The sequence below is a fragment of the Phyllostomus hastatus genome, unplaced genomic scaffold (genome assembly GCF_019186645.2).
Source record: "Phyllostomus hastatus isolate PE091 unplaced genomic scaffold, TTU_PhHast_1.1 phas_scaffold_12, whole genome shotgun sequence".
NCBI lineage: Eukaryota > Metazoa > Chordata > Mammalia > Chiroptera > Phyllostomidae > Phyllostomus > Phyllostomus hastatus.
In genome coordinates this window covers 18,943,828-18,970,805 of record NW_025334007.1, presented here as the reverse complement: position 1 = coordinate 18,970,805, position 26,978 = coordinate 18,943,828, and the positions used below count along the sequence as shown (strand labels likewise).

The window sequence follows — 26,978 nt, the reverse complement described above, 5'->3', positions numbered from 1 at the left end:
AGGAAGAAAGAAACAATCAAACAGAAAAGAATGAAGAAATAAGAATTCAAAAAAATGAGGAGAGGCTTAGGAACCTCCAGGACATCTTTAAACGATCCAACATCTGAATTATAGGGGTACCAGAAGGAGAAGAGGAAGAGCAACAAGTGGAAAAGTTATTTGTTGAACAAATAATGAAGGAGAACTTCCCCAATCTGGCAAAGGAAATGGACTTCCAGGAAGTCCAGGAAGCTCAGAGAGTCCTAAAGAAGTTGGACCCAAGAAGGAACACACCAAGGCACATCATAATTACATTAGCCAAGGTAAAAATGAAGGAGAGAATTCTAGAAGCAGCAAGAGATAAGGAGATAGTAACCTACAAAGGAATTCCCATCAGACTGTCAGCTGATTTCTCAAAAGAGACCTTTCAGGCAAGAGGCTGGAAAGAAGTATTCCAAGTCATGAAAGGCAAGGACCTACATCCCAGATTGCTCTACCCAGCAAAGCTTTCATTTAGAATGGAAGGGCAGATCAAGTGCTTCTCAGATAAGGTCAAGTTCAAGGAGTTCATCATCACCAAGCCCTTATTTTATGAAATGTTAAAGGGACTTATCTGAGAAAAAGAAGATAAAAAACATCTATAGTAAAAAAACGGCAAACTCACAATTATTAACAACCACACCTAAAACAAAAACAAAGTGAAAATAAGCAAACAAGTAGAACAGGAACAGAACCACAGAAATGGAGATCACATGGAGGGTTGTTACTGGTGGAATGGGAGGGGGAAAGAGGGAGAAAAGGTACAGAGAATAAGCAGCATCGATGGTAGGTAGAAAACAGACAGGGGGAGGGCAAGAATAGTATGGGAAATGTAGAAGCTAAAGAACTTATGACACGTGGACATGAACTAAAGGGGGGAATGTGAGTGGGAGAGGGTACGCAGGGTGCAGGGGAATGAAGGGGGGAAATGGGACAACTGTAATAGCACAATCAATAAAATATATTTAAAAAACAATAAAAAACATTATACAATATTAGAAGCACCTTTAAAATTTTGTAGAAAATGGAAGAACACATATATTAGCTATTATAATCTCTGTGTACTTAATACTTGCTAATTTGATTCAATTATGCATGATTTAGTATAGTTATGACCATTAATAAAAGAAATTCATGAACTTATTGTATCTTGAATGTCTATTTTAAATATTTACAAAATTATCTTTTGAGGGTGGCAGAGAAATAGGTTAAATAAAATGGATCATAAGTATTTCAATATAAATAGTAGTAATTTAAAAATGAGTAAAGTGATTGTCAATAGTTTCTAAATGAATTTTGAATAAGAAAGCATCCATAAATAATATATATTTATAAACTGCTTTTTGAAGATAGTTTATTGTAAAATCACAGGAAATTTAAATATAGGAACATTAGAAAAGAAGTGCTATTCATATGTTCACAAATGCGTATATGATGTAGTGGAACTACAGGAGTTTTGCCACCATGAAATTATACATATCTAAATTCATGGGAAAGTACTTTATAATTTTACGTACGTATAAACTCTGATTCCTTTAAATATTTATTTAATACTGTGTTAACTTCTAGGGCATAGCAATAAATATGAAATGACCTCGCCTTCTACAGAACTCATTTCATAGAGAAGAGAGATGGAAAACAGTGGTTATAATAGACCAGAGCTCCATGCTCTGGTGGGAGTGCATAGGAGACCATGATAACACAAAGAAAGGAGTGGAGAAAAAAATGGCCAAACAAGAGGCTTTGAACGACATCTTCACAACTTCTGAGGAAGTTATAGAAAATATAGAACAAGGGGGTATTCAATATTTCCTAAGCTACTGAAGTGCATGGAAGTATATTTTCTCTAGCTATAGAATATGAAATCTTGTGCCCTAGAAATTGTACCTTCCCTTCTTTGATCTTTGTTCCAATAATTTGTCGTCTTTGCTGAATGATCTCAATGAGAAGATCACACTCCTCCATCAATTTTGCTTCTTGACGTGATGCATTGACCTACAGGATAAACAAAATGGTAAGCATTAATTTGGCCTTTTTTTAGTTAATGATCTTATTAATATAGACTAGTATGTTTCTGGTAATCATTGAAAAGATACTTTAAATGTTAACTCTTCTTCCAATTCTGCAGGGATAGTAAATATAGGACTTACATGTTCACTCCTCATCTTGCATTCCTAGAAAAAAATTATTATCCAATGATAGCAGTCTTTCTGCTAAGTCAGACTCGGCCTCAGAATCTTTCTTATTAATACAACATGTGCATAGCTTTACCAATTAGTTGGAAACTGACACTTGAAATTTATTTGCAATACCTGCTTTTACATTTTGAATAAAAGTGCAATTTTGGCATGTTAAACAAAAGCAAGTTTAAAAAACATGAGTATTATTCATTTAGGGAGGAGAGATTACTGTCAGTGTCTTTTGGACAAACCGTACAAAAGCAAGGTAGCAAGGCAAAATCACATTCATTTAACTTTTCTCTTAAGCACAGACGGCAACTTAGTATTTAATCAGTATAAAAAATTTTAAAGACCCAGGATAGTTAAATATTTATTTATTTTATGACATAAGTTAAAATTTTACTTCTGGCATATGTTTGAAAGACCAAGGTTCTGCAATGAAAGCATGTCATTCTCCTGGAAAGGTAGATCATTATAGAATGGCTTGTATTTGAAATTTTTAAGACTCATTGTATACAAGGGAGGGTCAGAATTAGCTCATTCTTGGCAAATGGGCTTGGGAAATACTCAGCACATGCTGTTTCCTCCATCTCATGACAATTCCAAAATGCTTATTCACAGAAGCCCAGAAATCACAGCTGTGGGAAATGGAGATAGCATGCATGAGCTTCATGATTTTCACACAGCACAGGAGCATCTGCAGGGTTATAAAGAATGACAATAGCACTAATTACTCTAGCATATCGCAGGGAGGAGACCTGGCCCAGTCATTAGGTCCTTTTGGAGTACTTTATTTAACTGAAGTAATTTCATTCTCTGTGAATAAGATAAACTGGAATTAGGATCAAGAGTTCAGGATAAAAATCCACTGGTGGTTGTTCAGAGAAATCATGTTCTGTTTTTAGAGGCCAGGATTCCTTGACTTGTATTCCTGATCATTATAAGACACAGCAGAGAGACTACTTAAGACATCTTCTTATTGAGAAAACAACAGTCACTGACCATTTGCAGCAGACCACTGGATCACATCCTATGTCAGATTAGTATACAGACATATTTGCTAAATGTTTAATAACAAAATAAAAAATTAAAAATGCACTGATAGATGCATTTAAATACAGAAAGCAGAACTCAGGCTAATAGTTCAAGGAAGTTAATCAGTGTGCTCAGTTTCCCTTACATATTGTTACAGTACAAAAGGGGGGGCCTCAAAGGGTGATATACTATTCCCCGAAGGAACCCCCCAGGTTTGTTATGTCCGCCGCCAAAGGAAAGACATCTCTCAATGCCCGAGATTCGTGAAAAGGAAAGGAATTTATTATTCATTCAAAATAACACACACTACAGTTCCCCACAAATGCACACAGTCCTCCCAGCACCCTCCACGTGGCAAAAGGGAGCACTTCCAAAGCCTCGTGGTCCTGACTCTCACCCAAGCCTCACGGCCCCAACCAAGACACCAAAGCCGCGTGGTCCTAAACAGACGCGTGGTCCCAAAAAGAGAGACACTGTCTCAAAAAGAGAGACGGGGTCTCAAGAAGAGAGAAGTGGTATCAAAAAGAGAGACCTGGTCTTCAGAAGAGACGTCCGGTCCCAAAGAGAGACTCCTGGTCCCAGAAGAGAGACACCAAATGGCGGCTTCACTGGGTTTAAATCCCAGCACCAATCTTCCTCTGCAGCCTCATTTCCGGCTCCTCCCACAATTGGTCACAGCTGCCTGCATTCTGGGCCGGTGTGGCCCTGTGGTGTGGAGCCAATGATCTCCAAGCTCTTCTGGACCCTATTACAAATCCCTGTTTGGGGCTCCCCTCTTGGCTGCACCCTCTTACAATATTACTTTTATGTCACCATTTTTAGTTCTCCTTGAGGTTTCCCAAATACATTTACATATCTATGGAAACATTTACTTGAAACCCACCATTCCCAAGAAATTTCTTGTATTTCCTTTTGATCTCAAACTCAATTTAATAACTGACTACAACTGAGTTGCAAAAAGGATGGCACTGTATTGAAATGATAGGCACATCACGATGGAGAAAGTATAATTTCTGGGAAGGAGTACCCTACACTTGAAAAGTATCTCCTAGAATGAGGCCTAAGAACTAAGTTGTATGTGAACATACAACCAAGGTAAATCTAATAGGATGCAAGTTCCATAAGGGCAGAGATCTTTGGTTGCTGTATTAAATGAGGCATCTGTCTCAAGCACCCAGTGGCATATCTGGCACAGAACAGGCATTCAAAAACTATTTGTTGAATGAAAAAGGATAGTGAAAATTACCTCCAAGAAGAAGCAAGGTGAAATGCAATGAAGCAAATAGCTACCATGATATACTGCGAGCACTCAATATGCACTTTTCCAGGACTATGTAGACACAAAATTATGTCCTAAGGATTTTTAGCGAGGTGGAGAGGGGGGTGTTGACTTTCTTTTACAGCCTTATTGAATTGTATTTCACATATCATAAAATCCACCCATTTATAAAGTGTAAAGTTTTGTGGGTTTCAGTATATTCAGAGTCATACAATCATCATCACAATCTAATTTTAGAACATTTTCAACATTCCCAAAAGAAATCCCATGCCCATTTGCAGTAACTCCACAGTCTCACTACCTACCCCGCTCTGGGCTTAGAGAGCCACTAATCTACATTTTGTCTCTGTATGGATTTTGTTATTCTGGACATTTCATATAAATAGCATCAAACAATATTTGATTATTTTTATCTGGCATATTCACTCAGTATTACGTTTTGAAGATTCTTCTATGTTGTAGCATGTGTCAGTACTTTATTACTTTTTATGCCAAATAATATGCCATTTTAGGACTATACCACTTTTTATTTATCCATTCTTTAGTACATGGACCTTTGGGTTATTTCTATATTTTGGTTACTATAAATACTATTGCTATGAACATTATGTATAAATTTTTGTGTACACATATGTATTAATTCCCTGAGTATAAGAGTGGAATTACTGGGTCACATGTCAATTCTATGTTTAACTTTTTGAGGAACTGCCAAACTGTTTTCCAAAGTGGCTGCATAATTTTATATTCCAACAAGAAATATATGAAGCTTCCAATTTCTCCACATCCTTGTCAACACTATTGTTTTTTTTTTTTTTTAAAAATTCATCCCAGTGGGTATGAAGTGGTATTTCATTGTGGTTTTTATTTGCATTTTCCTAGTGGCTAGTTATGTTACTATCTTTTCATGTGATTATTGGCCAATTGTATGTCTAATTTGGAAATATGACTATTGAGACCCTTTGCTCATTTTGTAATTGGGTCATTTGTCTTCTAATTATTGAATTGTGTGATATCTTTATGTATTTATCAAGTCCCTTATCAGATATGTGATTTGCAAATATGTTTTCCAAATCTGGGGGTTGTCTTTTCATTTTCTTATTGGTGCCCTTGGCAGCACAAAAGTTTTTATTTTTCTTAAGTCCAATTTATCTATTTTTCTATTGCTACTTGTGCTTTTGGTGTTGCAGCTAAGAAACCTAATCCAAGGTCATGAAGATTTATACCTGTTCTCATTTAAAACTTCATCTCTCTGACTTCTGGCCAAGATAGAGATGTAGGTAGACACATTGTGCCTTCTTGCACAATCAAAATAGGGTCAGCAACAATTTAGAAACAAGATAACAATCAGATCTGACAGAAAATTGAACTGTATGGAAGTTGGGCAACCAAGGAGTTAAAATAGACACATCCATCCAGACTGGTAGGGAAGGGTGGAGTCGGACAGCCGGGCGGAGAGGGGTCTTGGCACAAAAAGCGGTGCCACCAGGTGTGTAAGTCATCCTGGGAGCAAGACTACCCCGGGCGGACCCTGGGCGCGCAGGCGGCTGGCAGACCCAGCAAGGCAGTGATTGTGAAGTGAGGCACTGCACGCAAGGCGGCTGGCTGTCCGGGTAGTCCCACATTCGTGCGCAGATAAACCAGGAGAAATTGGGCAGTGAGACAGACCTTGCAACCCAGGGTCCCAGCACCGGGAAATAGAGCCTCGGGACACTGATTAAAAACACCTGTGGAGGTTGAGGCACAGGGAAAAACTCCCAGCCTCACAGGAGAGTTCGTTGGAGGGACCCACGGGGTCCTAGAACGTGCACAAGCCCACCAACAAGGGAATCAACACCAGAAAGGCCCAGTTAGCTCAGGGAAGCGGCGGAAGGAACTGAAATTTGACAGAAAGCAGAGCAAGCACCATTGTTCCCTCTCGGACCCCGCTCTCACATACAGCATCACAACCCAGTGACATAGGTTGCCCCACCCTGGTGAACACCTAAGGCTCAGCCCCTAAATGTAACAGGTGCGACAAGACACACACACACACACACACACACACACAAATGGCCCAAATGGAAGAACAGATAAAAGCTCCACAGCAAATACAACTAAGCGACCAAGAGATAGCCAACCTATCAGATGCATAGTTCAAAGCACTGGTGATCAGGATGTTCATAGAATTGGTTGATTTTGGTCACAAATTAGATGAAAAAATGAAGGCTACAATAAGTGAAATGAAGGAAAATGCACAGGGAACCAATAGTGATGGAAAGAAAACTGGGTCTCACATCAATGGAGTGGACCAGAAGGAAGAAAGAAACAATCAATCAGAAAAGAATGAAGAAAAAAGAATACAAAAAAATGAGAAGAGGCTTAGGAACCTCCAGGACATCTTTAAACAATCCAACATCCGAATTATAGGGTACCAGAAGGAGAAGAGGAAGAGTAATAAGTGGAAAACTTATCTGAACAAATAATGAAGGAGAACTTCCCTAATCTGGCAAAGGAAACAGACTTCCAGGAAGTCCGGGAAGCTCAGAGAGTCCCAAAGAAGTAGGACTCAAGGAAACACACACCAAGGCACATCATAATTACATTAGCCAAGGTAAAAATGAAGGAAAGAATCCTAGAAGCAGCAAGAGATAAGGAGATAGTAATCTACAAAGGAGTTCCCATACGTCTGTCAGCTGATTTCTCAAAAGAGACCTTGCAGGCAAGAAGGGGCTGGAAAGAGGTATTGCAAGTTATGACAGGCAAGGACCTACATCCCAGATTGCTCTACCTGGCAAGGCTTTCATTTAGAATGGAAGGGCAGATAAAGTGCTTCTCAGATAAGGTCAAGTTCAAGGAGTTCATCATCACCAAGCCCTTATTTTATGAAATGTTAAAGAGACTTATCTAAGCAAAAGAAGATAAAAAATGTGAACAGTAAAATGAAAGCAAACTCACAATTATTAACAACCACACCTAAAACAAAAACAAACTAAGCAAACAACTAGAACAGGAACAGAACCACAGAAATGGAGATCACATGGAGGGTTAGCAAGAGGGGAGTGGGAAGAGGAGAGAGGGGGAAAGGTACAGAGAATAAGTAGCATAGACAGTAGGTAGAAAATAGACAGGGAGAGGGTAAGAATAGTATGGGAAATGTAGAAGCTAAAGAACTTATGACACATGGACATGAGCTAAAGTGGGTTGGGGTGGGGAATGTGGGTGGGAGAGGGTGTGCAGGGTGGAGGGGGGTGAAGGGGGAAAATGGGACAACTCTAATAGCATAACCAATAAAATATATTGAAAAATATAAAACTTTATCTCTTGCATTTAGGTCTATGAGCCATTTTGAGTTCAGTTTTGTGTGTGAGGCGAAGTATGGGCCCAACTTTATTCTTTTACTTATGAATATCCAGGGGTCTGAGCAATATTTACTGAAAAGACCGTTCTTTCCTCCACTGAAGTGTCTTAACACTTCGTGAAAAATCAATTGACCATATTGTGAGAGGCTCAGGTTTTGATGTTGTTGCTAACATATTCTGTGATTAAAGATATTCTGGTTTTGACTCAATGTGGTGGGCCCAGTAGTAAGCCTAGACTAGGTGCCATGAAATGTGTGGATTATCAGCTCTACTCATATGATATTAGGAAAGGAATATCTCCATTTCTAGCTTTCCTATTTTGTAAAATGAGGTGAATAACATCCACTCTTTCAGCCATGTGGGATTATTGTGGTAAATGTATGAAATAATATGTGAGGAAATAACTAACATTATGAAGCCATAGACAAATCTGAGGTAGTATTGTCTATACTGAGAAGTGCTTTTGTTAATAGGCTATGATTTGGTTTGGGATCTATTTCATTCTCCAAATCACTAGGATATGGAGGAAAACTGCCCCAGTTGCCATCGTAACATATGCTCAATTTAATCCAAAATCTGACTATTCAATATTTACAATGAATAGCTTTGTTTTACAAAAAAAAAAAGAAAACATGGACTGAGATCTACTTTGTTGAGTCAAATATGTTTTGAGAAAACTCATACCACAACCACCATTGGCCCAAATTATAAATTCCCAGAAATTTAGAAACATGATCTGTTAATTTTAGGCCAACTATTTTCCTCAGATCTTTCAAAGAATATGGAGTTGACTCTCCTCTGAAAGCAAGAAAGTTGAATCGCTTTTTCTACTTTGATGAAGCTTCCAAATTTTATAACTCTAGCATTCTTATATTCCAAAAGGTACAATAAAATAAGTTGAACACTATCCGCTATCCTACATTTCCAAAATTCTTCTACTACAAAGAAGTTTTCCACAGTTTGCTGTTTCACATGACACTTTAAAAAAAGTAAACGATTTGGTTGGACTTCATTTCTTAAATAGGCTATGAATTCAAATATGGCAGGGTTTATTGATTATTTGCAGTATGTTCAGGTATTTATAGTTCCCAAGTTTGATTTGGAAGCTGGCAGCCCCTGGTTATGATTTTAGCTTTCATTTCTTTTCTTTTTTTAAAAGATTTTATTTTTATTTATTTTTAGAGAGGGAAGGGAGGGAGAGAGAGAGGGAAACATTAATGTGCGGTTGCTGGGGACCTGGCCTGCAACCCAGGCATGTGCCCTGACTGGGAATCAAACCTGCGATACTTTGGTTCACAGCCCGCGCTCAATCCACTGAGCTACGCCAGCCAGGGTTTAGCTTTCATTTCTGATTCACATCTTTTGATTCAGAAATCACTACAGCTGATGGAAGTGCATGTGGTGAGGACAATCTAAGGATGCAAGAAACAATCCCAGAAAACCTACTTTCATAGACCTACACTTCCACCTTTGTGTGTTAAGTCTCCTCAGTCCCTAACCTACACACAAGAATGGAGATAATTAGTAATTATGGATAGGTGACTACTGTATGCCATGTTGGGATGACAGTGGACATGGGGCCCTTATCCTTCAGAGCCTTTGACAAAAGGCTATAATGGACAAAATATAGCTTAAAATTGAGCTCTTTTCCCATTCCAGGCACCTCGTTGTTACTTTTTTTCTCCTGTCAACTATTCTCAATCACTTTCACCTCGTCCCATTTGGGCCACACCCCTGTGCACAGTATGTTCCTGGACATCTGAAGTTCCAGTTTACTTTCTCATCTGGAAATGCATCATTTTCTACCCATTGTTGTCTTTTAATCCCTAGTACTAACTTCATCTCTTTAGAAACTACTCTAAATTAAGTCTTCTAAAGTTATATTCCATCTCAATTTTTTCAGGGTTTATTCTTCTTTTAGGAGTTACTATGCTTTCTTTTTAAAGGCCCAAACTCCTTTCGTGAGGTTTCAAGCACCATAGTTGATGGCGTGCAAGCTCGAGTCATGAGTACGCTTACAAAACACTTGTGCCTTGCACTTGAAAGCTATATACAACAACTGATTTCTTCATCTATCCAACAAATAATAGTGACTCGGTTCTCACAGTGTCTCAGACAGCATTCCAAGTACTGGGCATACAGTGAGGTCTAAGAGAGACAAAGTTCTCATTATCACAGAGTTTACATGTAAGCATAGAGGAACAGGCTTTATTTTTTGAAGAACTCAAAAAATAAATAAAAATTTCAAATCATGACATGTGTATAAAGGAAATTAAGGAGAATAACATACCCTGTTAATGGACATGGTTGAGAGTAGGGTCTTTTATATTGGTGGTTAGACAAAAATTCTCTAACAAGTCTGACGGGGGATGAAAAGGAACCAGCCAAAAGACGTGAAAACGGTGTTTGCAAGTACTCGCGACTCTGCTTTTTTTCTTTCTATTGATTTTTTGGGGGTGGCATTGGTTAATAAAACCATACAGGTTTCAAGTGCACAATTCTAAAATACATCATCTGCCACTACGCTGTGCACTCCCTTCCTCAAGTCAAGTCTCTTTCCATCATCATTGATCCCCCTTTGCCCTGTTCTACCTTCCCTTCTCTTCCCCGTTGGCAATTGCCATACTGTTGTCTCTGTTTTTTTTTTTCTTTTCTTAATCCTTCACCTTTTTCACCCAGGCCTCCAACCCCTCTGACAGCTGTCAGTCTGTTCTCTGTATCTATGAGTCTGTTGATGTTTTGTTTGTCCATTTTTTTTGTTAACTAGACTCCACATGTAAGTGAAATTATATGATTTTTCTCTTTCATCGCGTGGCTTATTTCACTTAGCATATTACTCTCCAGCTCCATGCTGTCGCAAAAAATAAGATTTCCTCCTTTTTTATGGCTGAGTAGTATTCCATTTTGTAAATGGGCCTCTGGGTTTAACAGGCTGTGCCTCCTCACAAATTACACAGTCTGTCTTCATCATTCACAGATTCTGTGTTTGCAAATTTGGCAACCTGCTAAAATTTAAAAATTAATGTATAAGCCCCAAATCAATACTTGTAGCCTTTTGGCATCCATTTATACATATGTTCAAAATATGAAATATCTGAGACACTCTACCAGCACCCAGCTGAGGTCAAACAAAGGACACTTGGCCTTCTGGTTTCAGCTCTCATGTGACCACAGGATAGAGACACAGGGCCAGTACAGTGCAAGACGCTCTGGCTCTAGGGCCAATGCAATGGGGTTTGAGTCCACACTCTGACATCTGTTAGTGAGGCAGCCTTAGGCAAGCCACTTAACACTTCAGAACTTCCTCTGCTCTTCTATAAAATAAAAACAATAGAATCTACCAGGACAACTTAGTTTTAGGGTTATAATCTATGCAAGGTGTGTGTGTGTGTGTGTGTGTGTGTGTGTGTGTGTGTGTTTCCCCTAAGAGCAATGGTTCAGTGTTAGCCAATTCAGTGTTCCTGGTGACTTTATACAACCTAAGTACCATAAAAATAATGAGAATTGATTGTATTTACCTACTACCTTGTGTGTCTACAGTTGTTCTAAGTATTTTTGGGGCAGGATGGGTAGAATGGGAAGGGAAAGTATGTAAGTAAGAAACAGAAGAACAGAGTCTTCTATAGCTAGTAGGAACTGGCTAACTCTCTCTCTCCTCTTCCTATGGTTATTTTGCTGCTTCTCTTGGACAGACTATGACTTTCTGATCCTGTTACAGTCTAATGAAAGAGAAATTAGAAAGTTGAATAAAGCAGTGAGAATAGAAGGTCAATACTCATGTCTTACTCTCCTAGCCCTTAGATGTAATTCAGCACCGAGGGCCACTCAGCCTCACTAATGTTCATATTAGACACCAATAATCAGTTACAGTCCTGCGTATGTTGGCACTGGGTGCACAGCTTACCTGCCTTTTCTAGCAACGCAGTTACATGTGCTCATTCCTCAGATTAATTAATGATAACATAAATGGGTTGGCTATTTTCTCCAGAGCAGTTGGCTAGCAATGCCCAGTCAAGGGACCCACTGCTAAGTTTTATGGTATAACAGTGTTGCAGTATTTCACAGAAGGGTGGAGTAAAACAGACCATTTATTATTTTGTTCTTGTCATGGATGTATAAACATTAAAGGGATTTAATTACATACACACACTAAAAATTGGACTATGTGTCTGTGAAATGTTCTTTAGCAGTCTGTAAACAGTTTCTAAGTATTTCGAAAAAGTTGCTCTCTTCATTTGACTTGTATTCAACTGCAAAATGAGATGCTCAATTCAGAGTATAAACATCGTTAGATTTCAGACATGTATGGCCTTAGCATTGTTAGAAATATTTTATGGAACTCTTAGAAGGAAACATCAATGGGTGAATATATCTGGCTACTTTTTACAGTGAAATTGAGGTTATTAATATGTATTTTGGAAATCCTCGTCAACTCATTTTGTTCCAAAGAGTTAGCCACCTCTACATTTTCAGAATAAAACCTTTCAATTCCTCTTGTGAAAAGGATATGCTGACTTGATAGATGACTTCCTATTCATACACAGATGCAAACAGTAAAGTGAGCTTAGGAGCAGATAACCCCAATGTGTTGGAGAAAGGAAATTTTATTTCAGGGTGTTGAGGAAAGATGGGCACTTGCATCACACACTTCCAGAGCCCATCATTCACTTTGAATTCCAAGAGAATGGTGCCCCTTGGCCTGAGTAGCCTAGAAGAGCCCCCACCACACTGGCCTACCATTACTGCACTCTTGAAATTGTATGATCAAAGCACAACCCCCCTGATGTGAGACTCCAAATCTTGCTATCCTTGAAATCGCCACCAACAATAGTGGGGGTTTAAAGGACAAATGGACACTTGGGCTGGTTCCATATCTTGGTGATTGCAAATAACGCTGCAATGAACACAGGGGTGTTTATGTTCTTTTGGAACTAGTGTTTTGGGTTCTTTTGGATCTATTCCCAGCAGTGGGATGGATGAGCGGATAAAACAACTATGGGGCATATATACAATGGAATACTACTTGGCTCTAAAAAGGAAGAAACATTTACCTTTTATGACAGTATGTATGGATGGATCTGGAAAACATTATGCTAAATGAAATAAGCCGGTCAGAGAAAGACAAATACCATATGATTTCACTTATATGTGGAATCTAATGAACAAATTGAACAAGGAAAATCAGGACAGACTCAGAGATGGAGGGCAGGATGACAGCGAGTGATGGGGCGGGGTGAGGGGGTGGAGGGACTGAGCAAAAAGGAAGAAGGACTCATGGAGACAGACCACAGTGTGGTGATTGCTGGGGGCAGGAGGGTGTAAGGGGACTAAAAGGTAATGTAAAAAATACAATAAAAATTGTTTCAGAATGAAAGACAAATGTATACTTTACAAATTTGCCTAAAACTGGTCTTCATGGCAAAAGCAATGCTGTACTACGATTCAAATTAAGGTGACCTTGAGAAAGGTTAAAACTCTTTTATATCCAATGCCATGCTGATGTTGTTATTGTTTAAATTCAATAGCACTTTTCTCTTTTAATAAGAACGTGTAATTTTCAGCCTGCATATAAATATAAAGGGATTAGTGTTATAATATTCTAATAGCACTGTTATTTCATATTGTTAGATGTTATGATGTCTATAACAATTCAATTATGCTCAAAAACACAAACATTGGGGGCCTTAATTGCACACTGCCCTGGGCTGGAGCAACTGAAACACAAATGAGCTGTAAGATAAACCAAACATGTGGCCAGAAAGAAGAGGGAACAAGGAAAACCTGTATTTAATTGGGCTCTATGCCCTGCCATGGACCACTGACCAGGTGCAAAGAGAAATATGAGGATCTGAGGGTGCTTTGGGTTTTATTGCCAAAGGCAGCTGTGATGAACATTCCAGACCCTGGGGCAGAAGTTAGAGCTGCCAGAAGGAACAATGAACGAGACTCTAATACTTGGGTTTGTATATAAAACTGAGCCAAGCAGAATTGAGTAAGAGCAGACTGTATTACTGTAATTCATCTAATATGTTTACATGTAATCTTCACCCTGAAGCTCTCTCACACCAAAGTCAGATATTTTTGAATCTGGTTCAAGCAGATGACGGTGAGAAGAATGGCCAAGTTCCCAGGGTCCCTGTCTTTGCAGAAGAAGCCAAAGTACAGGACAATATTTTAAAATATTTAATAGGTGATTTTAATATTGAAAAACTTGGACTAAAACTTTTAAAGCCCAAGAAAGGCTTTTCAGAAAAATAAAAAATGGAATCTCTTCATAAAGTGTTGGTGGGAAGTAGCAGTAGCGAGGCCATGGAAAGAGGCTACATGTATGGCCTTTATTACTGAGTGATGTGGCGGAAACTGATTTGGCCCAGAGGAGATCAATTCTATGTATTGATTAACTATCCAGATGGGGTTTTGCTATGTTTCTGCGATGAGAACAAAAAATAGTTCCTTAGCCCTGACTGGTCTGACTCAGTTGGTTGCATGTCTCTCACAAATCCAGAGGTCACCAGTTGCTGAATTCCCAGTCAGGGTGCATGCCTGGGTTGTGGGCCTGGTCTGCAGCTGGGGTGTGCAAGAGGCAACTGATTGATATTTCTCTCCCTCTCTTTCTCCCTCCCTTCTCATCTCTCTTTAAAAATAAATTATTTTTAGAGAGGGAAGGGAGGGAGAAAGAGAGAGAGAGAGAGAGAGAGAGAGAGAGAGAGAGAGAGAGAGAGAGAGAGAAACATCAATGTGCGGTTGCTGGGGGTCATGGCCTGCAACCCAGGCATGTGCCCTGACTGGGAATCAAACCTGTGACACTTTGGTTCGCAGCCCGCGCTCAATCCACTGAGCTACGCCAGCCAGGGCATAAAAATCTTTTAAAAAACAGTTCACATGAACTCATAATAAATCTTCTTAAGGTTTTTAAGATTATGAAGCTCGAATGTTGGATAAGGAGTGAGATGCTATTAAAAATGGCAACACACTGTAGTAAGCTGGGCAATAAAAGTCTTCTTATAAATGAAACACAACTGTAACAATACGATGAAACCATTCAACCAGAATGCCACTGTTATTGCCTAAAACTCTGAAGCTTCACAAAAGGAATTTTTCTCCCAACGGTAGTATGCGCAACATGTCCACCCAAGCTGTTGTTGATGGCAATGTTTCAGTCAAACAAAATCGTCAAACAAGGTGAAATAATTTAGAGTGGACAGGGCTAGAGAAGGCAGTAGCTCAGAACTCAGGGTCATGAAGAAGTCTTTCTTAGACTGAATGCCAGCTCTTCCTTAGTTACTGCTGTGAGTTCTCGCGCATTTGCCTCAACTACCCATTTCTAAACTTCCTTATCTGCATAATGAAGAAAATACCAACGGTTAACTGGTATACCAGGTGTTCCCCCGGGGGACATTTGCAATGGCTGGTAACATTTTCAGTTGCCACGACTGAGGGTGGGGCAGAAGTGGGTGGGGGGGGGGAGGATGTGCTCCTGGCACCTAGTGGGTATAGGCTGGAGATGCTGCTACACATTCAGCAATGCTCAGGACTGCCCATCATACCATAAAATGATCTATCCAATGTGACCTGATGTCACAAGTGCTGGGGCAGAGAAACCCTGGGGTTTCTCTAAATGAATAAATGAATTAGTACATGAACTAAATGAATTAGACATTAGAACATTAGAACTAAATGAATTAGTACATGAAAAGACCTTGAAAAATGCTTGGCACATAGTAATTACTCAATCAATATTAACCGTCACTATGGTTAACAAACTGTTTATTTGGAATGTCTGTATAGAATCAGCATGGTGAGTTCTAGCACCAGCCAGCCTGTTTTGATTATCTGGGGACTTTTTAGCATGAATCAAAACTTTTATCTGTCCACAGCTGTCACCAAAACAATGGCTTTGGAAGGTGTAAGATGAGTACTAACTCCAGAATTTTGGGAGTTACTTTCCAATCCCAAATACAATCCTTAAAGGCTCCTTCTTGGTGCAATAGGCTGGGGGAGGGAGGCAGAGAAAAAAGTCTTCCATGATATGTAGAACAGGAGTTGGGAAACTTTGTTGTAAAGAGATAGCTAGTAAATATTTAACTTTGTAGACCATATGGTCTCTGCTGTAACTACTCAGTGCCACTGTTGTAGTAGGAAAGCGGCCATTGACTATATGTAATCAAGTGGGTATGGCTGTATTCCAATAAAACTTTATTTACAAAAACAGGTGATGAGTCAGATTTGGATGTAGGGACATAGTTTACCAACCTCTAGCATAGAAGAAGAGATTATGAACTTTGCAGTCAAAAAGCTGAAGGTATGGCAAATGTGTTGAATTTCTGTGAGAATATTTCTTTATTTGTATACTTTCTATGAAAATATCTGTAAGCTCTCTGGCATATAGTACCTAGTTGATATATTAATTTTCTTCCTTCAAGGCACGAAATAGTTGCACTTACTGAGTTCACAGAATTTCAATTTAAAAATTAAAATATACTTGCAATATGGTTTCTACTACCCCCACGATGTGCGGTTGACTTCTATACATGTTGCTCTTCCCAGGATGTTTTTCTGAGTACACTCAACTGAATTCAAGCTCACATTCTTGGCATTAATACCACAGACTTTTCTTTTTTGTGTTTAATAGTAACTCTGTTCAAAGCAGTTTTAAAAAGAAGCAGCAAAATGGAAGGTGTTGCCCATAATTCATTCAAAAACAATAAACCCCTCCCTTCCTTTCTCTTATTAATTACACACATTATAAAACAAATGCTTGACACCCTTCCGTTTGGGTTGGACACAGAAAAGAAAATTAAGCTATCACGGGCACTTGTCTCTATCAAGTTTTTTTCATGCTCATAAATTTTCTGCAAAGTAATATTTTCAAGTAATTTTCAATAAATGCATTTAGCAAAAATTAGCCTTTAGGCATTGTGGTCAAAGCTAAAAAAGATCGCTTACAGAAGAGGATGGTTCCGTGAGTGCCGGGGAGGATGGAAGTGATGTGTTTCAGGGAAGGGAAGTCATTTCTAATGGAAAGAGGAAGCTTCTATCCCGCGACCTTCTGTTACTCATTTTCAATCTCACATGCCATTTCTCATTAAGTGGTATTCTTTTTAGTTGTTTGCCATGATTCCTGAATAGAGACGTACTGGAAAAATACAAAGTTGGGCTCCTGTCCAGGCCTGAGTTGCTCAAGTATAGGTGCCATCTGCTCCGCTGCAAAGTTGTGAAGGAAGAGAGCTGGGTCTTTGGCTCTTTGGTACTTTTTACAGTGAGTGAAATATATTTGATTAAATCTCTGATAAAACTTGCAATTGGAAGTAGAACTGGAAAACGTTAAGCTCTGTTTCTGTCTTCCTGATGCACCCACAAATGATAGGTATAAAATATCTTTGTTGCCTACTGCTTAATATTCATTATTTATTCAAATACAGTGAAAGAGGAGAGTTTATGGAAATTAAGCATGTGCGCTACGGTCACACTGGGGATAGAGAGATTTGTGTTATCATTCCATTTTAGAGGAGGTTTTTGGATTCTGTTCCCGAAGTAGGGCATGCAATTGGGATAGAAGCACACATGGTTGCCATGAAACACCAGTAGGGAGTGGGGAAGTCAGATGAGGAAAGGGATGAAGCCACTGAAGTGTGCCTTACCACCGTGGGCAACTGGAAATGAATCCCCATGGGGAACTTTGGGAACCAGTGCAGAACACTCCAGCTGATGGGGAGGAAGAGTGGTATTTAGCTAACAGCCTCCATCCGTGGCTCTTTGGAGGCTTTTGGCAGTGGATGGGCATTAACTCCCTTCTGGAATTAACTTTTTTTGGGGGGGGGGTGGTTAGCAGAAAAAGCCCCCAAGCAGGTTTGCAGCTGAAAGCTCTCAGGCCAGGGGAAAAGGACTGGCGAGTGCTCTGTGGGCACGGCACTGACAGTTACAGGCAGGGGTGTTTCCATTAGAGGGGACTACAATCTGGACATTGAACAAGGGCCCTTGTGGATGTCAGAGGGCACCGGGGTCCCATTCGTCTACTTCGTTCTATAGCAGCAATTTTCAATCTTTTTCATCTCCTGGCACACATAAACTAATTACTGAAACTCTGTGGCACACCAGAAAAAATATATTGTTTTCCAATCTGACAAAAAAAATAGGTATAATTTTGATTTGTTCACACCAGATGGCTATTGTTGTATTGGCTGTTGAGATTTTTTAATTTCACAATCTAAGGGAAAAGAAGTCAGTGCCCCTGGCTAAATAGTAAGATATTGCATGTTTTAAAAAACATTGTGGCACACTGGTTAAAAATCTCTGTTCTATAGCTCTAATGACTTAGGACTGATTTCGGAGCTGAACAGAGTTTGCATTTCCCAGTGTCTTCTATCCTAACCTTGGTCATTTTTGACTGTGGGGCCACAATCCACCTACAAATGTTCATTCGCAACTGACCACAAATGGGTCCAACGCTGAGCAGTGGCAGGCAAAGTTGCCGAGAAAAGGAAACACATGAGATGGAGTAAGTCAGCCTAAAATATATACACTTCTTTATCTAGAGACTCCTCACGTTCCCATCATTCCAACCACTTGTGAAACTATGGTCTTTCCAAAACAATGGCTATAAAGCTTTAAGTTTCGACATGTACAGTGTCTGCAGTAAAACTGGATTTTAAAAAATCTTGAGTTACGGTTTACTCCATTATCTGAAAGGTCAACTATATCTCTATGGAGAAACATGACAGATGTTGCCTTCTCGCCTTCCTACCTGGGAAGCAGAATGCTCCATCTGCGACTGGCAGGATGGGGGAAGGCAGGGACGGCATCCTGCCAGGTAACGCAAACACTGCTTGCTTTAATTTTATCACCAAGAACAAAGCCTTCTTGTTGTTTCATAGAACACTTAAAAGCCGGCCTCATGGGCATAGTTCTAATTTTTTGGAGACCACAAACAAGAGGAATTCTTTAAGGCCATTTCATGAAAAACAGAAGGAAAAGAAAGTACTTTATTCTGCAAAAATTAAAACAATCCTTTGTTGAAGGAGCCAGAGCCTGAGCCCAGGTTAGCACTGGCATGCGCTCTCTTCGCAAGGGCATTTGCTGTCACTCTTCACCCAGGTGCCCATTCTTTCATTAGGCTTAGCTTGAGGCTATGTCAGAGATATGAAAAAAAATGTACCTTTCTTTAAGATCTCATCCCTTTGGCGTCATTATTTTCAGATTACATGGTGAAAGAAGAAACATTTCGCATCACAAAGAAACAAGCCAACACTCTGCCCTTGGAAGAAGCCCTACTCACAACACCGGGAACCACACCAATTTTCATTGAGTGCTTATTATGATTCTGGCTGCAAACTAAACTTTCAATGCAGCCCCTGGTTCTCGGTGTCTAGTTTTACTTCTTTCTCCATTTAAAGTACAGGTGGCTAAAGCTACTGGTGTCCAGAGTTCTTTGCGATAGTCTTAGTAGTTAAGGGATGACGGTGAGAGGAAACAGGGCGCTCTGAGTTCTCCATGGATAAGGCGGCTGCTGCCAATGTCCCAGTGAGAACGCGTGAAGCACTCCTATGGACCTGTTAGTGCCCACAATGCGAAAAGCACCATGCTAGGGCCCGCATGCACATTTTACCTCAATTTACAAAAATCTTTACGGTAACTTCATCAACCAATTTATAGTTGGCATTGATTGTTTAATGGAGTGGAGTCTGTTCAACGTTGAGTTAATCAAACATTGATTTAAGGACTCCTGAGAGTGATTATTCTTGGTTTTAGAAAATTTCTTGGATTTATGAGTAGAATAGCGAGATTCCTAATTTGAACCTAAAAGCTCAAGGAAAACTACATAGTGATTTATTGATGAAGAGACAATCCTTGGGCAAAGATTCTCATGGTCTTTAAGTGCATGTCTGTTTATTTCCTCTCCTAGTTGGTTGGACTCCTGGGGAAGCAGGACCAGTAGCTTTCTTTTCCTCGTTCCTCCTGCATTTAGCACACAGCACATGGCTATTGATGAGATACAACATATTTCTTTTATTTTAAGATTTTATTTATTTATTTTTTTTTAGAGAGGGAAGGGAGGAAGATAGAGAGAGGGAGGGAAACATCAATGTGCGGTTTCTGGGGGTTATGGCCTGCAACCCGGGCATGTACCTTGGCTGGGAATCGAACCTGTGACACTTTGGTTCACAGCCTGCGCTCAATCCACTGAGCTACACCAGCCAGGACTTGAGATACAACATATTTCTATCACCCCAGAAAGTACCCTCGAGGCCCTCTTCCAGTCAATTCTCATCCAATCTGGATAAAAATCATTATTCCGATTTTGATCACCAAATTCGTGTAACGTTTTAAATTGCATTTATAAATGTAACATATTCAATTTATTTTATAAGTACTTTAAATGCCTAATGGGGTAAAAATAAAATCCTAACAACATAAACCTTCCAAGTCCTTAAGTAGGTCTTAGAAATCTAATAAATTAAACTTTACAAATGTAATGAAACTCAAGTTCTCTTAAACATCACATTTTTGCTTTGAAACAAACTATTTTGTGCTTAAAACGTAAAATCAGATGTCTAAAGTAAATTACATGTTTCAGGTTGGAATCTCAAAGCTAACCTGTCAAATTTCTATAATATGCCATATTCTCTTAAATGCTACAAACCCTTAAGATACAAACAAATGTTTTAGTCCTAAATTGTTACACAAAATAATGATTCTATGGATATTATTTAGGTCTTCATCTTTATACATACTTCTCAAACTTCTTGGAAAGGAAGAACAAAAGAACTTTACTTGCTAAAGAAAGCAAACTGATCATCTCAAAGAAATTGAGGCTAGCAGGTTAAGGATTAATGGTCAGAGCTTTGAGAATAATTCACAAGAACTGGTTTTACTGGTACCACAGATGCATACTCATCAGGCTTCTGTTATGGTGATTGGACAGGGTTTCTAATTCCTCAGCACATGGGATTGTTTCTTCCATGAGAATTGCCCTAGGAATCTAACTTTTTAATCATCTCTTTCAACTCTGTCACCTGGTTTAAGGCAACTCCAGTTGCTTTACTACTTGATTGGATTCAATCCATTTCTTTACTGGCTGATTCTTGTTGTGTCTGGCTTCAAGTCACATCCCTCTGGTAATTTGAATGGCATTTACCTCAAAAGGCTATTGGGATAATTAAATCAGAAAGTGATAGGAGCTTCGAAGTTATTGTTTGTCTACGTTTGCATAAGTCCTACCACTTTTGCTTTTTTTTCCCACTACAGGTTATTCCTTGTTGTGGACCTATAACCACTCAATACAGTCACCATCTCCTAACACCCGCAGAGACGCGTGATGCACCAACTTCCTAACCTATGGCTTCCTTCCACTTAATCACAGCCTAACATGGAGCTTGCCTAGTTAACGAATTAGGCTACTAGGATAGTTTTCATCACCTCATATATATGAACTTGATGTTATATCTAGTGAAAATACTTTAAAAAGCATAGTAAAAACTCTAGCATAAATTCCTATGCTGGAAAGTTACCTCACTTGGTTGTAAAAATCTTTATTTGTGCTACTCCTCACTGAAAGCCCTTTGCATTCATTCGGTGGTAGCCTCAGGCTTTTTAAATAGCTGAATTTAAATTTTCATCTCTCTGTTTCAAACAAAAATAAGCAGTGCTACAATTGTGCTCTTGTTAACGAACATTTTATATGCATGACTCAACTATTTTGCTGGGGAATTTCAAAATTAGAACAAAGCTCTTCAGTTTTCACTATAGCATTTAGCAATTAAAAATAGAAGCCAATCCAATGAAGGTAAAAGACGATGTGTCCTGTTTCTCTCAGAATCTGTAAGGAAGATACTTTCAGCTTGATTATCATAAAAGCACTTTTGCATTCATTTATTGAGAAAAAGAACTTAAACTAGATATTAAATGCCAGAAACTAAAGAGGTTGGTTCCGTAGCAAAATAATGCATGACTGGGATCATGCTTGTCTCTGAATAGCATGCACAGGAGCAATAATGGGACCCAATCTACCTGACAGTCACTGTCTCTTGTGAGATCATTCTTTTCACATCTCTGACTCTCTCACCTGGATCCACCCAACTACCGCGATCTCATGTGAAAGCTGAGGTAGAATTACAATGGCCAGTTTTTAAATTTGTCACAACCTGCCCCGGCTAGTGTGGCTCAGTGGATTGAGCTCCACGGAGAACCAAAGGGTCACCAGTTCGATTCCCAGTCAGGGCACATGCCTCGGTTGCAGGCCAGGTCCCCAGTAGGGGGCGAATGAGAGGCAGCCACACATTGATGTTTGTCTCCCTCTCTTTCTCCCTCTCTTCCCCCTCTCTAAAAATAAACACATAAAATTTGTCACAACCCGTTCTTATTATTCTTTCTATCATGTCAAAAACATCATCCCTACTGCTCTAGTCAAGCACAAAAGCATTTCAAAGCAAGGAAATTGTATGTGGGATAGTGTAGGGGAGATGTGATAAAGAATTCCTGTAGAATATGAAGAAATGACATTAAGATACATCACTAAGACCAAGTCTTCTTTCTTCATTGGCACAGCTCATCCATTGGGCCCCCAATTAAGGCTGATTGTTTCACGTCTAAATATTAGCTTTGGAAAGCTGCGCGACTAAATTCAAATACATCAGAGGGACTGTCGTCAGAGAACATACATATAATCATACTCCAATCTGAGCCGGCTGGTAGGATTGTGAATATAACACAACAGTCGTTCCATCAAAAATGAACAGAGAGGCAGATAGTGAAAGATGTGGATCATGGTTTTGAAAAAAAGTTTGAAAGCTGAAACTTGGAAAGGTTATTCTGAAAGTAAGGCCACACTAAGCCTTATATTCACTCATTCATAAGATTAATCTCTTATTCCAAAATACTAGAAGACTTTCCTTTTTTTATTGTTGTCCAAGTCTGGTGCAGCCACTGTAGAGTACTTTCTGCTGATGTCTTCTCGTTATTCCTTATGAATATAACTAAGAAGGCAACAGGACCCAACACCCTTTATAAATCAGTTTTTTTAAGGCAAGAGCTTTGAGTCTAAGGGAGACATTGAAGTGTGTGCAACAAATTACTTTTATAAACAGTAAATTCTATCTCCACTGAGCAAAGCGAAATTTCCTTCATGAGTTATCAGTTTTAGCAAACAGAGTAAACTGGACACATAGCCCTTATACACATGCAGGAGTCAAAGCATGAATATCCTCCAGAAATGATGAATTTCTGTGCAGCCGAGAGATCCTTTTCTTCTTTGCCCTGAGAATCCTAAGACTTGAGCTTGGGAGATCAGCCTTTGCCACAGTGGCTCATCTGAATACCACCATATTTACACTGTCACATTATCATCGTCCCAGAGCCATTTACACAGAGAACCATGGATGACTGTGGGTTGCCTGATGTGGTTTAATGGAGCCCAGAATCGGACTCAAATTATACCTTAAGAGCTTTCTCACAAGGGCTCAGACAGGGTGGGAATCTAACTCTTATCTGCAAGTGAAATGGATTATGACTTCGAGACATTCAAGTTGGCCCCTAGCGGGATACATAGCATCCAAGACCAGACATTGTCCAAAACAAAAGACAAAAACAAAATAAAAAAAGAGCATGTCGTGTTCAGATGCTGGTCTGAATCCAATGGCTCTAGATGAAGCATTTTGCCAAGGTTTCCACAGAGAGAGTGCATTGGCATAAAACTTCACAACAAATTAATTTAAACATAACAGTTCATCTTCCCGGCGATTTCACCCCTGTATTTCAAATAAGTTTACAATTGAATGCCTTTATGGTTTGGAGAATGACTGAAAAAAAATCTTTTAGAGACCCCAAATCAATTTTCATCATTTCTGACAAGGTACCATGACAGATCATCCTCTTCCCTTTCAATTTAGAGAGCCCAACATCTGAACAAAAACTTAATGAAATGGTACTTCATTTACCTACAAGAAAGTTGTCACTCCTTATTGTCACCTAGCATTGGAAAAACTCAGAGAAAGATAGTAAGAGAGCAACCTTTCCATTAAAATAAAAGAAAAATATAGTTTAAAAACTTAGCATGAAAAACAGGAGCAAGGCAATTGTTTTTTAAAAAGTCATCACAAACAAGGCAAAATAAGCCAAACGGGCTAATGCTGGGACTTTGATGGGATGTTGGTTAGAAGATGTCCTCCTAGGGTGAGCTCAGGCAAGGGTGATGAGGTCAGCTGAGCCTTTCTTTGTCTTCTTCAAACTACTAGGACAATTAGTCACCCTTCTGCAGTTTTTCTCTACCACCTCACTGTGGATTCAGTCATTGGCCACCAGTAATTCCCAAAATGAGCATCTATTGTGTGCCCAGGTGTTGTATTTCCTGTGACAGAACTCAGTGCTCAGAATATGAAGAGAATTTGGCATACATCAGTGATTCTAAGTATTTGCTTAGCTAATAAGCCAGGTCCTCTGATTTCTAAAAGAAAAAAAGGAGGAGATGATGAAGAGAAAAAGACTATATTTGGCCCTGGCTGGTGTGGCTCAGTGGATTGAGCACAGGACTGCCAACCGAAAAGTGGCTGGTTCAATTCCCAGTCAGGGCACATGCCTGTGTTGCAGGCCAGGTCCCCAGTTGGGGGCATGTGAGAGGTAACCGAATGCTGCATCTTTCAGGAATTTCTCTCCTTCTCTTTCTCCCTCCCTTCCCCTCTCTCTAAAAGTAAATAAATAAAATCTTTAAAAAAAGACTATATTTGACGTAGAATTGTTAGGTTCTACAGCTAACCCACATTTTGATCACTTCTCATAGGTAGGCTTGTCTTGTACCCCATAACTGACTTCAAACTCATCCCAATGGAATTTTCTAGCGTATTCCTCTCTTGAGGAAAACAAAACCCCGTGAGTAAAAACCCACTAGGTTTTAGAATCCCAGCACCCCATTACACAGGCATTTCTTGCAGAATCTAGCTGATACTGCTCTTTCAATGCCTCTACATCCGGAGTCCAAAGCTGCCTTGACCTTCATATCCTCCCCACTCTAGTTTTTAAAAGCTTTGGTGCTTAGTAGAAAAAAACCCATTTCGTTTGTTTACCCTTCTTTTAAAAACAATGGGGATGGGGGTAGACCTTGAAACCCTTTTCACTCAAAAGAAAAGCAGAAGTGAATCCCAGGAAGGAGGTGTGGACTTATAAGGATGTGGCATTTCCTCAAGATCCTGTGGGAACTTGTTGATTTCATTTACAACAATTGCGAGTTGCCTCTGAGCCTTACATTTTTCAGCTCCAGCTGGCATGGGGATTATTTTCCCGAGGAATGCTCATACCCAAACCCAAGGACACCTTCAGGAAGAGGAAAAGGAAGAAATACGGTCTAGGAACGTAGGATGCGAACCAGGACATTCTTTTCCACTCCCCTGATTTAGAAGACTATCATGCTGGTGCCTGACAAGTTCAACTACCTTTTTGGAGTTCACTAGTGCTGCGATGTTTTCCCCTGGATGTGCAGTCATTTTGCACCCAGATATCCACAGTATTTTCCCCATAACCAGAAATACCGTTTCCTGAAAAAGATTTAGGGGTGCTGATTGTAACGGAAAGTTACACGGGTCTTTGCGTTCCTCCAGCCCCCACTAACCCTTCGAGATGAAATAAAGTTCAAACTCAGATGCAACAGTAAAGTCTACCCAGCTGTCACCTCTCTAAAGCCAGTTTCTACTTATTCCCCCACGCACCTTCTGTTTCCACAGGATGAACTACGTGCTTTGTGCATACACACTCTTCATTTTTCCATCTCCACACCTTTCCCATCCCTCCATACGCCCATATATTACCAGCCCTTCAAGACAAGATCAGATTGTGCCCTGTCTCCCCCAGTTGCCATCTGGAAGGAATTTCTTCTCTGAAATTCCGAAGTATGCAATCCACACCTTTCTTACGGCAATTAGTTTTCTATTTTGTATATACTGTAGTGGCTGTTTTGTCTTAGTCAAGACGGTAAGCTCCTTGTGGGCAGGGTCCTGGGCACCTGGCACAGTGCAACACACGCACAGTGGGTGCTCCACACACGCTCATGGGGTGAACAAACTAATGTGCCCCTTTAACAAACCAAAGGAACTGACCACAAGCAAACATTTACATCCTTATCCAGAAATATTTGTTTAGTGAAGACAGCTCCTAGATCAACTGTGTCTAGAACAGGATACACAGAAAGTCACGTTACACCAAATTAGCCAAAATGTGGAAATAAAGCAAAAAGAAGCCCGGGAGCCCTGTTGGTGTCATACTGCAACATGCTACATCAAGCCAGCCTAAGCAAGGATCATCTGATTCTCCAGGCTGGGACAGAGCCGAGTTTCTCTTTCTAGTCACTATTGATTAGGGCTTAGTCTCTGCAAAGTTAATTGCTAAATTAGAGAAAACTGATGATATACAACTTATTTTGCCCAAATGTTATGACTTTACTACCCTTCAGGTTACTAACCACTTTTGCATCTAATTTAGCTCTTATTCTATCATTCTTTTCCTCCTACTACCCTCCTCCCCCAGTGTTTGCGTGTATCCGTTTCTGCTCTCTTCCTTCAAGCCGGCCTTACCATCTTGCTGTTTCCTTCATCAGTCAGTTAAGTAAATCTGCAGTGTAGACTCATTGCATTATTATATAAGAACTGAATGCTCACTTTTTAAAAATTTTAATCATTGTTCAAATATAGTTTTCTGTCCTTTACTCCCATCCCAGCCCACCCACCCAGCCCTCCCCACCTCCCTCCCATTTCCACCCACCCCTAGTTTTTGTCCGTGTGTCCTTTATACTTGTTCCTGTAAACCCTTCCCATTCTCCCCTGAAATTCCCTCCCCTCTCCCCTCTGGTCACTGTCAGCCTGTTCTCTGTTTCAGCGTCTTTGGCTATATTTTGCTGGTTTGTTTGTTTTGTGAATGCTCAATTTTTTTGAAAATTATGCTTTGAGGATATTAATAATTATGACTAAGGGAACATGGAAAAGTAAGTACTGCTAGTACCATACTTTTTCTACTGATGATTAACTTTCTTTAATTTTTATCTAGAATAAATTTCCCAAATATAAGATTTATTCATGCATAAACATTTCTTTCTAGTCCAAAGGATGTATACAGAAACAACAACAGTGAAAGGAATGAATATTCTTTAGT

The 26,978-nt window shown here is 39.6% G+C and overlaps 1 protein-coding gene across 6 annotated transcripts in view; it reads right to left on the bottom strand.

The window, feature by feature from the left end:
* The window catches only part of MID1 (midline 1), a 395,135-nt gene that overhangs the window by 40,167 nt on the left and 327,990 nt on the right, over positions 1-26,978 (bottom strand). For all 6 annotated transcript variants that reach the window (XM_045855996.1, XM_045855995.1, XM_045855997.1 and 3 more), the window contains exon 4: positions 1,906-2,013. In XM_045855996.1, the coding sequence (XP_045711952.1) occupies positions 1,906-2,013 (108 nt within the window). The remainder of the gene's footprint in view (positions 1-1,905; positions 2,014-26,978) is intronic.